This window comes from Poecilia reticulata, linkage group LG16 (genome assembly GCF_000633615.1).
Source record: "Poecilia reticulata strain Guanapo linkage group LG16, Guppy_female_1.0+MT, whole genome shotgun sequence".
Lineage (NCBI taxonomy): Eukaryota > Metazoa > Chordata > Actinopteri > Cyprinodontiformes > Poeciliidae > Poecilia > Poecilia reticulata.
In genome coordinates this window covers 13,346,129-13,362,248 of record NC_024346.1, presented here as the reverse complement: position 1 = coordinate 13,362,248, position 16,120 = coordinate 13,346,129, and the positions used below count along the sequence as shown (strand labels likewise).

At 40.7% G+C, this 16,120-nt stretch overlaps 1 protein-coding gene across 6 annotated transcripts in view; it reads right to left on the bottom strand.

Annotated features, from left to right (window-relative positions):
• The window catches only part of pou2f2b (POU class 2 homeobox 2b), a 96,367-nt gene that overhangs the window by 12,235 nt on the left and 68,012 nt on the right, over positions 1-16,120 (bottom strand). For 4 of the 6 annotated variants that reach the window (XM_017309437.1, XM_008431322.2, XM_008431320.2 and 1 more), the window contains exons 2-5: positions 3,211-3,276; positions 3,017-3,051; positions 944-1,000; positions 108-227 (exon numbers count right to left, since the gene is read on the bottom strand). In XM_017309437.1, the coding sequence (XP_017164926.1) occupies positions 108-227; positions 944-1,000; positions 3,017-3,051; positions 3,211-3,276 (278 nt within the window). Of the gene's footprint in view, positions 1-107; positions 228-943; positions 1,001-3,016; positions 3,052-3,210; positions 3,277-8,948; positions 9,093-16,120 lie in introns of those variants that run through there. The other 2 variants (XM_008431321.2, XM_017309438.1) reach the window with 1 other exon arrangement.

The following is a 16,120-nucleotide window of genomic DNA, read 5'->3' as shown; positions in this document are numbered from 1 at the left end:
AGTTAGGATGAAGAAGGGAAACAAAGTGTTCAAAAAGCAGCATGAGAAGAAGCAAGCGAGGTAAAGGCATGGCAGGGCGCACGGCTGCGCGTATTTGTTAGTCTTACCCCTGCTAGCTGCGAGCCAGTCAGCATGAGCTGAGTGTGTTGTAGGGCTGTCTGGGAAGGAGTCGGGCCGTGAGAGGGAGGAAGGCCTGGAGACATTTCTGGGCACTCATCCATCTTATTCTGGTTTAAAAACAAAGATCATATGGGGACAAATGTAGAAGAAAATCTAAAATAAAATAAAAATATAGCTGGTGGTGATATCTAAACATCGAAAGGAAAATGGTAAAACCTAGAGGCTACTTAGGATTTAGGTGAAATTTGACGTTTTAGGACAAAGGGTTAATAATCTACTGATCTGAATTAGTGAACCTGAGCGGGGTGAGTTTACTTCTCAGAGTCAGTTACAGTGTTATTATTTAACCATCGTTGAACTGTGTTTCCAGTCTGTGTTTGCTCAGCACAAAGGGATGATATTTTTTCTCCCAGGCCGGGGCATGTTTGGACTGGAAGACCAAGCTCCTTCCAGTGTACTGATTTGCATATCTCTCGTAGTATGAAAATGAAGATTAATAACATGGTGAAATGAGTGATCTCACAGACTTACTTAATTTATCCCTGGGCTTAGTGACAGCAGAGGGCCTTAATGCGCTTTTTTTTGTTGCGAATTTGTTTACACCGAAGACGGGGCGGAGAGTGGACACATTGTCAGCCTGACCATCCGACGCAACAAAAGAGCAATTCAGAGCTTAGAAATGAGTACAAAGCGTCAGCAGCCATACTGTCAATAAGCCTACAGCGTGACGCCGGGATACAAAAGATGCACAAACTCTGAAGCAGAATCACGCAGAGACACGCAGGGGCGGCTCGTTAACACCGACACACAACAGTTCGCTCACCTTGCTGCTGTTCAGGTTCGGTGAGAGAGGAAAGGGGCTGACTTTCATCGCATGAACCTTGGAGAAAGGAGTCAAACACTGAATTACATAAACAACCCGAACACTGACTGTTGATATTATGGACTGACATCCATGTGCTTTTCTGACCAAATGAAGAGAGACATTTACAGATGTTTCTTGGGGACATTTTCCTAAATGTTTTTTGTCTCGCTTTAGTGCAAAATCTCAGCATGCACACTTTAAAAAACAACTTTAATTGTATGTCAGTCCAAATTATCCATACACAATGTATCACATTTTAAAACCTCTTAGTACATTTATGAGTAGGGGAAACCACAAGAAGAAATTAGCCTTCGTAACTAAATTGTCTGTGCCACAATTATTAAAAATATCCTATAAAATGAAAGTAACTCAGACATTTTTGTAATTTTCTTTTACTTTTTAAAGTACATATTAACTTTTCACTAGTAATCAGTGGCTACTTATATCCCTGAGGTGTAAATGTTATCTAAAAAAAAAAATGCTATTTATCAAATGTACGAATGAAGGGAGAACATGCCCTTTAAAAGAAGCAGGTAGGTGTCGATCTTCCAAAGAATAGAAAGGACTTATCTTGCTTAAAGTTGCCCATGACTGTGTACAGTCAGAGAAAAAAACTATAAAAACACTGAACAGTAACAAACAAAAAGCTAAAAAGTATCTTCTCATCAAGCAGACTGAGGAAGAAGGTAAAGAGCGTAGGAAGAAAATCTGCACCAAGTTTCCAAACAACCATTCGATGCTTGCTACATGCCAACTGGTTGCTCTTAATGCATGATAGAAATACGTTTTTCCCCCTGAATCACAAACATAAACAGAAGGAGCTCTGATAAGACTGAGTTTAAACTGTTCAGCGACAGTCACTCCTGCCTGCTGTGAAATACGGTGGAGGATCTGTAATGCTGAGGGTCTATTTTTCTTCCAAAGAGCTGATTCTTTGAAATGAATAGACATTTTAAATAAAAATCTAGTTTCCTAGTAAACTAGTAATGGGTCATCATTTGATATTTTGACAGGACCGGGATCCAAAAGAGGCACCAAAACAACCGCCTTCTCAGTTCCCAGCTTAAATATTTTAGAAAAAAAAAATAGGAGGAGCTCAAGAAAAGGAGCTCAAGAAAAGGACTCTGGATGATCAAAAATTGTTTCATAAATATTAATATTATTGTAAATATTAAAGCTTGTATTTAAAAAGAAAGAAAAAAATAAGGTATTTTTGTTGCACATGCTAATAATAAACTAACCTTAAAATGTAGGATTTTGCTGTACAATGATATATAAACTATTGCAGATTCAAAACAAAATGAGTCTCGTGTGTTTCCCTTATTGAAAAAAATTAACACAATTTCCTACATTTTTAGGTAGAGTATTAAAAAGATTAGTCTGTTTAATTTATGTCTATCCTCAGAAGCAAGAGCAGGATACGGATCACTCTTTATTGAAAAGTTTAAAGAAGGGATTTTACCCAAGTTTGTTTTTGAGTAAAATTCTCTGAATATTTCTGGTTCTTTTTATTTATAAAATTAAAACACAAGCAAAAAAAATACAAATAAAAATGTGGGCAATGATGGGCAAGCTCTTTGTGTTGTACGAAATGTTTTCTTTGTTTAATCTTTTTTTTATTATTTATCAGTGAAATTATAACATTAAAATATTAAAAACATAACTAAATTTATATCCCTCTGAATTTGGATCGTGAAATTTTGTAGAAGAGCCATTTTACTAGCAAACAGGATTCTACAAAGTATTAATCATTGTTCTCATAATTTGAAATAAAAACAATTATTTCTTATTCATGTTGTTTTCCCCCCAATGAAAAAAGTATTCAAATGAAAAGTTTGGTTGGAAGTGCTACTGGAACAGAAGATACACTTATTCAACGGGTTGTTGGACATTTTTACCAAAATATCATGAACTGTATTGTAAAAAACGAGTTCAAACACAACTATTAGGGGCCATTATCTCACGCTGCACATCAGTTTGTAGGTAAAGGAGGTGGAAGATGATTGTAACGATGAGAAGTGTAAGACCTACCTGGTGATTTGATTCAGGTCCATTCCGCTCTGACTCTGCGTAGGAGGCAAAGGAAAAAGTGATAAATCTCATCTCCAGCACAGCTCTCTGTCTCACACACACCAGTTAACACAAATACTTTCCAATGCCATGCTTGTTACACATCTGTACTAAAGGAGTAGCGACTTATCTGAAATAACTGAGGCCGACCCTACCTGTGCCTTCTAACGGTGAGTCAGCCCCGACTTTCTCAACCTCTGCTGGCTTTGACATCCTGATATCTGCGGCAGGAAAGACACGAGTAAAATGTGTCACACAAGAAGAAGAAGAAGAAGAAGTGCAGATGATAGCAGAACATGTAAGTGACCAGAATCTAGATGACAGCAGGGGAAAGAGGAAGGCCAGGGCGGCGATCTCCGATATGTCGGGGTTGAGTGTTTTTCAGGTCACAGAGAGAAGCCTACACACTGTAAACTTAAACTGAATCATTCACAACTATACATCCAGCCCACATTCATTCACTCTTTCCAATTAGAGGTTGAACACAGGAGTGGGTTGACCTAAAGGTGTTTGCTTGTTCTAAATTTAACCCGGGGTGTTTTCGTGGGAGTAAAGAAGCTCTGAAAATGTCTCATGTTGTTTGTCATTCATCACAAGACCGCATCACTTTCTGGTTCTCTTGTTTGGGACAGTCCCAGCGGCGACAGTCATGAATGGGGCAAGGCTGCAAATGTAAGCCTTTGCTTCTGTTTGTCAGGACAAAGGCGGAATTTAGGCCTGGGAAGACACGGACGGGGACGTTTGAGAGGAGTTTACGCAGAACACAAAGGTGTGTGATGGTGTGCGTGTCCATGGATGTGCCGGTGTGCGGTGACTTATGTTTGGTTATCAGCCTGTGGCATTATCTGCTACAAAACCCTTTTTATTTATCTGAAACCACAAACTGTAAAAGAAAAACTTTTTGTTGTGTCCATTTGAAACCATTTCTCCCCCCACTCTCTTGCTCTGCCTTCCCTTAACACGAACACACACACACACACACACACACACACACACACACACACACACACACACACACACACACACACACACACACACACACACACAGAGCAACTTCCCTTTTGTGAAAACATGCAAATCTGCCCAACGACCAACTAATTATATCTGCCACCTGCATAATAAACTCTCAGTCTCCCTTCTCATGTTCAGCCTCTCTTCTCTCCCGGTTCTGTTGTCGCACATGATGCCTCAATTTCATTTTTATCGCTGCGTGAAGACAAATGTGACCAAAACAATGACTGCTTGCTTTGCTAATGGTCAAGCAGTTGTTCCGCCACTGGGTGGCAGTAGCGACACACCGATTCCCTGACCGCTGCTGACCAGATGCCCTGTTTTAAGTGAACCAGCCATCAGTCAAATGTCACCTCTACAGCTCAGAGTCATTTTGCCTCATCATTGGTTTGGGTTCACGTTTCCTGCTCTGCTTGCTCTCATTTCACACCTATGCACTTAAAAATCTTAAGTATCCTTTAGTTTTTCTTTTTAAGGGAAGTATTTTCATAAATTATGGAGACCCCCACGTGTAGTTTAATTCAACTCAGTTTAATCTAATTAAATTTTTTGCCTTCTGAAGGCTTCACTTTACTCCTTATTACTGTCAGACCAAAAGAACTGAGGGACTTTCTGCTGGTAAGCATCATCTATTAATAGTCATTAACAACATTTCCTTACAGTGGGATACAGAAAAGTAGCAGTCATTGATTGATGCATTGTCCCTGCGAAGATGATTATTGCTTTCATCGCTAAAGATGTCGAGATCAAAGCAAACAAGTCTACAAACAGAATGTTTGCAGCTTCTTAAAAAGAGTAAAAATCTAAATTTCAGACCATAAAAAGAATTAGACATGGTCAGACAATAGGCTGAAAATGACTTTTTTTTGTGTTTATTCATTTCTTTGGACTAAAACCTTTACAAAAAAAACTGTGACAAAACTACAAATGTCGTGATACGGAGACGCAACAAGCCTCATCTTAAGGATATTTAGGGTTCCTAATAAAATAGTTCAACCTCTGAAACTGACTTTCTGGCGTAAAATTAAGTTTAGGTCAATACATTTATAACATACGTATTTTACTCCACAGGCTTCTTAAATCACTGGACGCAGATATAATAAAGCATAACATGCGAGCAGCGATAATAATCGCCGTAATAACCATCATAAATTTTACTATCTTGCGCAGGACGGCCTTGAAGCGTCGGCGAAATGCGCTCGAGTCACACACCACAGCTGAAAAAGCTGTGGTTGAAGTTATATTAAATATACTTAAGCTATTAAGCAGGTTATGTTATCTTTCATGTGTCTTATCTTTAATTAGTAATCATCTTTGAAACTTTTAAATTAACTCTGGTGAAACCTGCAGAAACCCTGAACAGCTAAACGTTCAGGCGATGATCACCGTAGAACAAATATGCAGCCTGACAGAAAGTTTTATGCAAAACGTTTTTTTTAATTGAATTATTATTATGCCTTTAAAGATTTAGAGAGTTGGAACATTGATTTTGATATTTAATTTTGCACAGGTTATGCTTTCTTTTCTTTTGAAGATATACCAGTTTTGAGTTTCCATCAGTCGCTCAAAAGCAAAAATAGAACCACTTGATATTCTGATACTGCTTACTTTTTTGAAGCACCACTTCACTATTGTAAGTTGAGCCGAGCCACAGTTAACATTCACGTCTGTTTTCGCAACATGGCACCATCCGTGGGTTACATACTGGATCGCACTAATTAGCTACACCGATTTCATGCAGAGCAACCAACTCCACGTAAAAACTCAAACTAGTTGTAATTTCTAAGCATAGATAGGAGCTGCTTTTCCACATGTTGTTCACATGAAGTCAGTGCATCAGATACTAGAAGCCAACATTGAAACCAATCCAACGTGGTGCCCATCCAGCGTCAGCAGAATCCAAACAGGACCGACCCACATACTCATGTTGGCTGGTTTCTGGCGCTCTCTGCAGCAGCAACATGTTTGTTTTAGTGAACCAGATGTGAGATCAGTCAGCTTCAGAGCATGCATGAATGTCTTCAGGGAATGGGGGGGACGCGGGGGAAGGCGGGGGGGGGTCTAGGTGACGATCTGCTTGAGAAGCTCCACTCGCTGCATGACGGTGAGGGCCCACACACATGCGTGCAAACCAACCAACATGCTGACTGCAGGATTTCCCTCTAAACGATGAAGCTAATTTGGTCAGGATGCAAAATTAAGGATGCTGGTTAGTCTATTTTCAGGGTCACTTTGTGGTTGTTCCCATTTTACATACAGTAAGCCCCCCTGTTTTGGGGACTTTGTGATGGCGGCTATTAGGAAAATATGAGAAGTGTCCACTATTGCTCAATTTCTGCTAAAAACCACAGAATTTGCCCCAAAATAGCATCTTCCTCTTATTTACACAAAATTGGTAAGAAGACACGGACGTTACTTTGATAGCTGCTCGGATTGAGACGTTTTTTTGGCTCACGGTTACAAGACCAAAATCAAGCGGATGAAACGATGCATGTTCTCCTCGTCCATGTGTGCAGCAGACAGGGAAAAGCTGTGTGCCGATTCATGGCGTGAAACGGCCTGTAGACGGTAGTATGGTGGATAATGTGGTCAGTAATATGGTGGCGGGACAGTATATCAAGATGCTGTGTCTTTTTCTCACTTCCCCTCCCGACTTCCCCTTGTACCGGGTTGAATGCTGAGTGCTAAACCCGACATTTACTGTCAGTGTAGCTATTAATATTAACCTGCTCTCCCTCTCTCACTCTCTCTTTCACTCTATCTTTTAAAAAAACCTGCTTATCTTTAACAACACGCTGCCGCGCGTTCAAACACACAACTCATTTGACCCATCACAATAAGTTAAAGGTGAGACGATAATATTAGGAGCAAGAAGATGCATATTTCTGCACAAACACGATGAAAACCAGCAGGGAGAAACATTTTTTTTTTTTTCTTAGGTAGCTTCAGGGAACAGGGGGTTTGATCTGTGACTGTGAGAAACCAGAATGCGAAGCCAGACGAAACGCTGCATCTTAACCAGATTAAAATTAATGCTGTATAATCCTGTGTCATGAATAAATGATGCAACAGAAAGGAACGAGGAACAACGCTGTCTGTGCACAGTCTGGACTGTTTCTGTTATTCTCCTCTGGGTATTTTGGCTCAGATAAAACTTGACTGCAACAAGTCTGAGCCTCACTTCCTGAATCAGGCTTGGATGTGGAGTTATTATGATAATTATAATTATAATGATAATTCCTAAATTATTAAAAAAATGAATTAAATCCAACAGGATGCTCACTTCAGCCGCAATAAAACAATTTTATAGTATCAGACTCACTCCAGACACCAACCAAAACAACTAAATATTTTAATAAAATGCTAACGTAAGAAATAAAATAACACAGAAAGACGCGTTAATAAAAACAGAAGTTGCTGGTTAATGATGAAAGTTGGCATTTCATCATTGCTCAGTTGAACGATTAGCAAATTTCAGTTCAATAAAACAGTTAAAAATTAAAACAAATAAACTCATAAACAGTATAATGCGATTTTAACCAAGTCTGATTCCAGGCTCATGTAGAAAATAGCAAATATTTCACATATTATAATCCAATTTTTCTGCCAAAACAATAAGAAAACGTCACGGAAAATGAATTAGATGCTAATTAATGTAAGGGTTTAAATGAATTGATTTTAAATGATTATTAAAATTCATTAGTTAATTTCTAATTTTCTCAGTTGAGAAATTGTTTCACCTTTACACTCAATTATTGAGCTGATCCTTTAGTTGTATGCAAACACAAAATAACTGCAGACTCGGTTATCAGAGCTTCTGACATAACTTTCTACTTTTACCAGTTTCAGCCTTTGCTTCGTCTGCATTGTTTTCCACCGTGTTACAGTGAAACTGTTACTGTTTGCTGCTTTCTGTGCGGCTGATGTGTCACCCTGATGATCGGAGCAATTTCTCCGAGGTCGCAGAGAGTGACCACATCGGGGTTAAGATGTGACTGAGCTTTTTCAAATCCGTGAATCACCCACTGATAAAAGGTTGCACATCAGCGCATGAAAATTCGCAACATGTTTAACAAATTGAGTCTTGACGACGGGCCCGGAGAAAACATGAGCTAATTGACATTTGAAAAATTGATTTCTGGTAATTGGTGACTCAACCAGCAGCCCTGCTGTGTGTGTGTGTATCGGTGTGCGTGTGTGTGTGTGTTTAGCCGGTCAGCTCAGGCTGTTTTCACTTCTCGTAGCCTCTTTTGACCACCTAACTGATGCTGTGAGGTGAGAAGAGCTGCAATTCATTCTGCTTTTCTTCTAAATATTTTTAACTACTGAGAAGGAGGATTATTTTAAGTGTTTCCCGTTTTGATATTCTGTTTCTTTTCTAACGTACAGACAAAATTAAGCCTGGTCAAAGCAAAAGCAAAGCCTCCGTGGCATGCACAGCCTCACAAAGTTTATACCACTTTTAAAGTTGCATGAAGCCTTCCTTATCAGTGAAACATCATTGAGGTAAAACCCTAATGCTACAGCACTTGAGAAAAAAAAGAAGAAAATGTTGTTGATGGTGCAGCACATTTTTCCATCCTAAATTGAATCTCCGCAAGAATATTTAACATGTACCATTAATTTGAAGCATGCACGCACATGAACACACGCAGGGCAAGTCAGGTGACCTTTCCCTGCGTCCAGTCCATCCTTTCACCTCTCATCCTTTGATGTTCTCTAATTAGTTGAGCTTGTTAGACCCAGTGGCATTAATCAACAGCCTAGAGATGGCTCTTCCTCACACAGACACACACACACACAGTTCCCTCTTCCTCACGCCTAATTGGTCTTGGCAAATGATGGGCAGCAATGACAGAGAGCTGCACAGACGGCCACTCACCTGGCAACCACATACTGGAGAAGTCCTTGGCCGCTATCGCCGCTGTCTTGGTCATATCTGTGTGAGAGCGTGCGTGCTTCCTAAAGAAAAACTCTCACTCGCCCTCCCCGTGTCGAGTGTATTCAATCATATGGTTGAATTACCCCTCCCTCCCCGTGCCTGCCTCTCTATCTCTCTCTCTCTCTGTCTTTCTGTACCAGTCCACACCCCCAAGGCCCCACCTCCTCCCCACATCCTGCAACATAACAGGAAGTAGCTCAAAAGAATAGGAACTCAAACACAGAGTGGAGAGTAAAATACAACTCATGCATAAAAAAAAAAAAAAAAACAGAAAAAGAAAGGGGGACACGGCAGAAGAGAGTGGGAGAGAGAGTGAGCGAGCGAGGAGATTGATCAGATAGACTGAGGTGAAAAAGAGGGGGATGATAAGTGCCGTCGGAAAGTGATGGCGCGGCTGGAAACAGCCACTCACACACACTGCTGCTAACGCGCTCACACATGCGAGCCGAAAACAGCCAGCTTGACGAGTTTATGACGGATGGCTTGAACCCTGACCCAACGTACATTCGGAGCTCTTTAAAACTTTTACAACCATCACAGTTTCTTTTCGTCATACCTGTGTTTATGTTTTGACTGAAGGGGGCGAGAGGGAGCACACGGGTGGGCGTCCGGTGGTCTGTCGGCCCCCAGCAGCAGAACAAGTGAGACATCCTCGGCTAAGTTTAACTCTAACCCAAGCGGAAGGAAAAAGTCAGTCAGTACGTTCACTGTACCACTGACCACGCCACACTGTGGGCTGCACACAGTGACACACCACAGAAACCCACACTATGAATCTCTACACGTGACGGGTACACGGGGCATGAGTGGAACATTGCAGATAAAAGTAAACATGAGCCACTATCAGCGCCACCCACTTGGATTAAAAGACTAAACCGATAAACAAGTGAAACGCTAACGTCGAGGAATGATGCTGCGGTTGCAGAACGGCGCGTTTCAGCAGGATTTCTTCTCGCCAGATTCTCATATCTGAATGAGTCAGAGGGCTGCTGTGGCAGTGAGCCAGAGCGGCCACAGGGTGGCACTCTTTGCTCTTCTAAGCCGGGATCCGGGCCCTGAAGAGAGAGGTCGAATCACTCCTCCCTGTCCCCTCTCCCTGGGTCTGAGTTCACTAATTCAAAAGCTAACAGCAGCAGAGTTCCCAAGTTTAACCTTATAAATACTTTATGTGGTGATTTACAACAACCCCATGTACTGCAGGACACAGCGCTGCACTTCAGGTGCGCAGTTAGAAAGAAACAGGATTGTTTTTTTGGCCGGATCCCATTTCTGAGTTTATCCCTCCCAGGTTTAGAAACAATTGTGGCGCACAAAAGTTTATAAAAATTACAATCGATTAATATTTCAATGACTGCAAACATTTTTTGTACCCGGCGCTTTCTCAAAATAATACCTTCAAAAAGAAAGGTCTTCATTCATAAAAAAAGAGGAAAAAAAATGTTACAGCAACAATGTTAGAGCAGATTTTTACATGTATCTATCTATATTAAGATAGATACATAATGTTTTTTTTCTCACATTCTGACATTAAATCAGACAAAACTTCTGTTTTAAGTCGGTCAGGATTACCAAAATTATTCCCATGCACTAAATGCAAGAATAATGAGAGAGAGATTTTAATATGTTCTGTAAATTCAGACATTTACTTTCACTAAGGTCAGTGTCTTTATATAATTTGGGGAAGCACATTTGATGATGTCATAGGGCGAAACCTCGGTCACACGGCTTCCTTGTGTGTCTTTACAGGAAAATTAAAAGAAACCAGCGAAGCTCGCAGGATGAGAAGTGTAGAAAAACGAGGGAATATCCGACCATCACGCCGCCCAGGCCAGAAACTGGATGTTTCTCCCACAGATAATGTGGTTTTGGTGTGAAATGTGCCTTTTTATTTTATTGTATTAAACAAAAGGTATTTTTTCATAATTACTTTAGCCGCTCAGCAATAAACTTTAACCATTTTCTGTAAATCATAGTGAATATAAAAAGATTCTCTCTTGTTTGTTTTATTACAAGAAAAGCACACAATTTCCAGTTTCAGGGTGTTTTTGAGGTAAAAAAATAAATTTTAGTTTATTCTCAGCAATAAAAGAATGATGGGTTTTATTCTTTCGCTAAAAGCAGAAATGTGTTTCACCAAGCTTGATGTTCAGGTGCATCCATGTCTGCTTTTTGCAGTCACTGAGCGTTAGTGGTCAGATGTACTAAGTTTAAACAAAAAAAAAAACATGATTAGTCAAAGGTGAAGGCTTTGTGTTGTACCAGAGTCTTCCTTGTTTCTCTTGTAAGCGAAAATGTCAAACCAAAAAATGCTTAGAAAGTGTAAATCTGCTTTAAGTATCTATGAAGGTTGAAATTTGCTCCATTTTTATATTTCACTAAATCATAATCGAAAGGCTGCAAAAGATCCCCATTGGACTATTCTGCGATATGGACTTAAATATTTATCACAATTCGACTTTTCTTTTTGGTAACTATGACTGGGACTGAATGGCACAGCAATCAGAGCCCTACAAACACAAATACTGCTCTTAAAAATCATTCCTAATAGGCTTCTTTAGGACATGAAGGGTCTTCTTTAGGCACATAAAGATGTGTGAATTTTAAAACTTATTGATACCGATATAAGTAATATTTCCAATAATACATTTTTTTTACATAGTTAATAAATAAATTACATTTCTTATCACAATAAATAATAAACAATACTATAAATCCCCGACCGTACGCTGGACACGTCATTAAAGGCAGAGAGTTTTAATTTACTGTATCAGATTTGGAAACAGCTCAGCTGGACCAATCAGTGACAGAAGGTACTTTAAGGGAGGTCAGGGGGGCGTTTGGTGGGTTCTTGGGTCAGGGGTCACCAAGGCAACCTGGCTTTGGCTGTGACCTTTGCTCAGACCAAAACCAGCCCACATAAAAACCAGAGTGTAAATATGCATGACTGCATAGTTGATTGAGAATCTCAAACAAGCTGTTGCAGTGAAATTACACAGCAAGCAAAAATGCTCACAACTTAAACCACACAGAGATTTTGTTCAGTCATTTACACTTATTTATTCAGACCACAGCCGTGAGCCAAGTCCGCTGCCGAAATCGATTCAAACCAGCTGGAGATTTCAAGGCTTGAGCTGCTTATGGTGAGAATTTGCTCGCTACTAAAAGTTGTGTTTGTAAAACGACGAACACAAGCACGCAATCTGATTGTGCGACTCCAGGGAGGAGGATGGGGAGGAGGCTGGAGCCTCTGGAGTGCCATCAATCACCCCACTGTCAAAGAATGAGGGAGAGGCAGGGAGGGAGAGTATTAGATGCTACAAAAAGAGAAAGAGGAAGGGGGAAACTGCGAGGGAAGGAGGAAGGAGATGTAAAGGTGATGGGGATGAAGGTGAGAAGGGGATGAATAAAGAGATTGGAGGGAGGATGTCAGCTGGGAGGAGGATGTTTGTGTAATGGGTCATCACAGGGACATTTCAAAGGTCTCCAACTGGTTCAGTATAGCGCTACGGCGAGGCCCTCCTATATCTACCGCAGCCCCGGGCCTACAGCACACTCTGGCTTTAATTCATGTGATCCATCACATTCCTCTCCTTCTGGATGGGGACGGAACGGGGCTCGGACACGAACCCCAAGTCCAAACAGTACGACTCGATTATACAAAGGGAGAGATTTAAAATCCACTCCCACGTCCAGGTGTGTTTGTGGCTCCACGAAGACTTGCAGGATTATAAGCAGTAGCTCTAACAGTGTGCGCTCTACAGAGGTTGAGGTAACCTATGGGAAGCAGCGGGGGCTAAAACACACTAACGCTGCTGGCTGCTCTGAGACCAGCACCATCTCAACCACACGCACCTTCACAACACCTCTTCCTCTCCTGTCCTAATACTCCTCAATTGCTTCTCATCCTCTACGCCCTCTGCCCCTCCATCCTTCTTCCTCCTCTCTGTATCATCTCGGCAGCCCATTGGGAGCCAGGTTTGTCTAGACAGACACTGCACTCTCCCACGGCGCGACCAAGGTTGAAGCTCAAATCTTTATCTCTGCTCGCCTAACCCTGGCCTGTTCTTTTGGCACAGGAGGGAAGGGACTGGCAGCACAAAGGACCACCGAGGCCACTAAACTGCTCACTGACAAAAGAGGCTGCAGCGAATAACCATCCATGCTCTGCTTATTAAAATATGTACAGATGGACATCAGGTTGCTGTGGTTGCAGATACCTCTCCCCCTTGTGGCTGCTGAAGGACATGGCAACATGGCTAGCAAATTTAGATTTATTTAAATTTAACCTCCTGGAGATGATGACGCTAAGACGGATTCTTCATAAGGTCAAGAAAATTAAGGACAACCCTGACCATCCTCTTGATGCGACTGTCTTGGGAAGACATAGTGTCTTCAGTCAGAGGCTTTTTCAGATTCCCTGCAATACTGACCGCTACAAGAGATATTTTCTGCCAACAGCCATCACTATCTACAATAACCCTTCGAAGGCTTTGAAAAAATGAATTACAACAACATTCATCTCCCTTTGGGATTAGTAAGGTATTTTTGAACTTGAATTTAAAATTATTTAGACAACAATAAGTAGAACTGCAACTGAGGAAAAGAAGAAATAAAACACCCAAAACTGAGCCTCGATGTTTTTCTGTTTACAAACGATTTAGTGTGTCTCTGCAGCACAGATAATGTTATGGGACTTGCTGGGATACATTTTTACTTTAAAAATGTTTTCTGAGTTCAAAGTAAAAAAAAAAGAAAAATCGGAATAACCCTGAAAGATTGAAATCTTTTCTGGAAAGTCATCAATTTCAACATCAAAAACCAATATGGCTTCCAAACACATAAAACATAAAAACACTTAAATTAAACATACAAACACTTAAATTAAAGATACAGACACCTACATTTTAGATGTGTTTGAATGCATTTCTATCAGATTGCATATCTGAAGAATGTGTATAATATGTAGTAGTAGACGCATTAATCTTTTTTTTCTTTGAATGACTAAAATTATAAGATACAATTTATTAAAAAGTGGGAAAACAACTAAAGCCATAAGTGACACTGACATCTGTCAACTGTGACTCATGAGGTTTTTGAAGCAGTTCATTTTTTAGACATTAATTTATTGGCAAAAAATGGCTTAGTGTTTTTAGAAGCAGTTGAGACTTAAATAGAAGAATAGAAACATGCCAAATTGGAATATTGCATAAGAGATCTCCTTTAAAAGAAAGTTATTCCTGTCCATTGTTTCCACATGCTTGCTCAGGATGAGCTACTGCTCGAGATTCATCAATAGCTCTTTACCAGTCAGCCATTATTACTCAGTTAAATCAACTGAACTAAAGTGAATCCAACCGGATTTAAGATAACTGCATGATTGGATTGAAATGAACTGAATCTGGAATAAAGTGGATCCTATACTAGTAAGATATAGAGTTAGATGGTTTATCTTTTAAAGTGGCTTGCTACGAATAGGTATTATCTAAATAAAAAGAACTGAAAAGATTACAGAACATTTTAGAATGACCTCGTTCACAATAAACAGCGCATTGTTGCAAGTTACAGCAGCAGTATCTCAATTATTATTATTATTTTTCTTTTACTGTGCAGCCCAAAGTTAAAGTACAGACACTGATTCCAAGCTACATACTGGAAGTATTTAAGATTATAATCTTTTGTCCTGAATATTTGCTTACATTCCTCCCTGGAACATTACCTTCTCTGCAGACGGAAGCACGAGTTCAGAGACGCACACAGAAACTGTTTGTTGACCAGAAATGGAAAATGTTGGCTCTGACTTTGCTACTAACCAGTTGAAAACTCAAAAATCGTATCTTTCTGTAATCGGCAAACTTTATTTAACTGCTACCACGTTTCAGTAACCACAGCTGTATGTGGACGCTGTTACTGAGGGGAAACAAGTTTCCTATTTTTAGCATCAGAGGGTCAGAAGAAACACTCAGATAATCTCTCCTAAGTCAACACATTTGCAGTTCATTCAGTCTGTGAAGGAGAGCAACAGTTTAGTAGTTAACAGGAAGGCTAAACAGAAAACTTGCTTTGTTTCATCCATTGAATCTCTGTTTGCTACGGACCTGCTGGATATCAAACATCAGCCTCAGATGTCAGAAAATGCTGCTTTAGTAACGCTTTCAGAGTTAGTCACTACAAGAAGATGGAAAAGTCAGTTTAAAAGATTTTCCCTTTGCCTTAAATTGTTAGCAACCCCCATTTTACAGCGTCTGATCTCTCACACAGCATCATGACATTGCATCTGCTAATATCAATAATTAATGACGGCTCGTGGCAGGAAGGCTAAACAAATATATTTTTAATTCTCCTCTAGACTCCTGACATGATAGTTCCTAAAACAAAACTGGAATCGACTCGATTTGGTTTTGGCAGTTCGAAGATGTACCAAACCCAGAGATTCACATGATTCAGATCAGGACATCTCTAGTGACTTCAGCTGTGGTCATCTTCAGCCTAATCTTCATCTCCTCTTCTTCTTCCTGCTTTCATGCCAAACCCTGTCATCATCATCCTCACCAGCGTCCTGCTCTCTCTTTGCAGCCTTCCTCGTCTTTCCTTTCACCTAGTTCAAACTTTCTCCTCTCCTTCTCTGTCTCTCTTTCTCCCTCAGACCTGCTGGTCAGCAGCAGCTGTGACATCACCGGCCACCGTTCTCCGCTTGGATTGGACACTCGGCCACGTTGCCAGGCAACAGCAGCGAAAGGTCTCGGTGAGAGCGTGCTCGCGTGCGCGCGCGTGTGTTTATGTCTGTTTGTAGCTTCGTGAGTGAAAGGTGTGTGAGCGATTTTCCTCGCCTTGCCCTTTATCTGTGCATGAAGAATGATCAGAACAGATATACCTCCATGCTTTATCACAGATCAAAGCATGTAGATGATTGGGCTGCCTTGGCGCCGTCCTCCTCCAACGCAGAAGAAGAAGAAGAGGGATATGTGTGCGTTAATAAAGAAGAAAGATGGCACAAGCGTGCACGCGCGTCAGTGTCCAACTAAATGAATGCGCATGTTGGAGTTGGAAATGGGTATATGTCTGTATGTTGTGTGTGTGTGTGTGTGTGCGTGCGTGTGCGTGTGTGTGTGTGT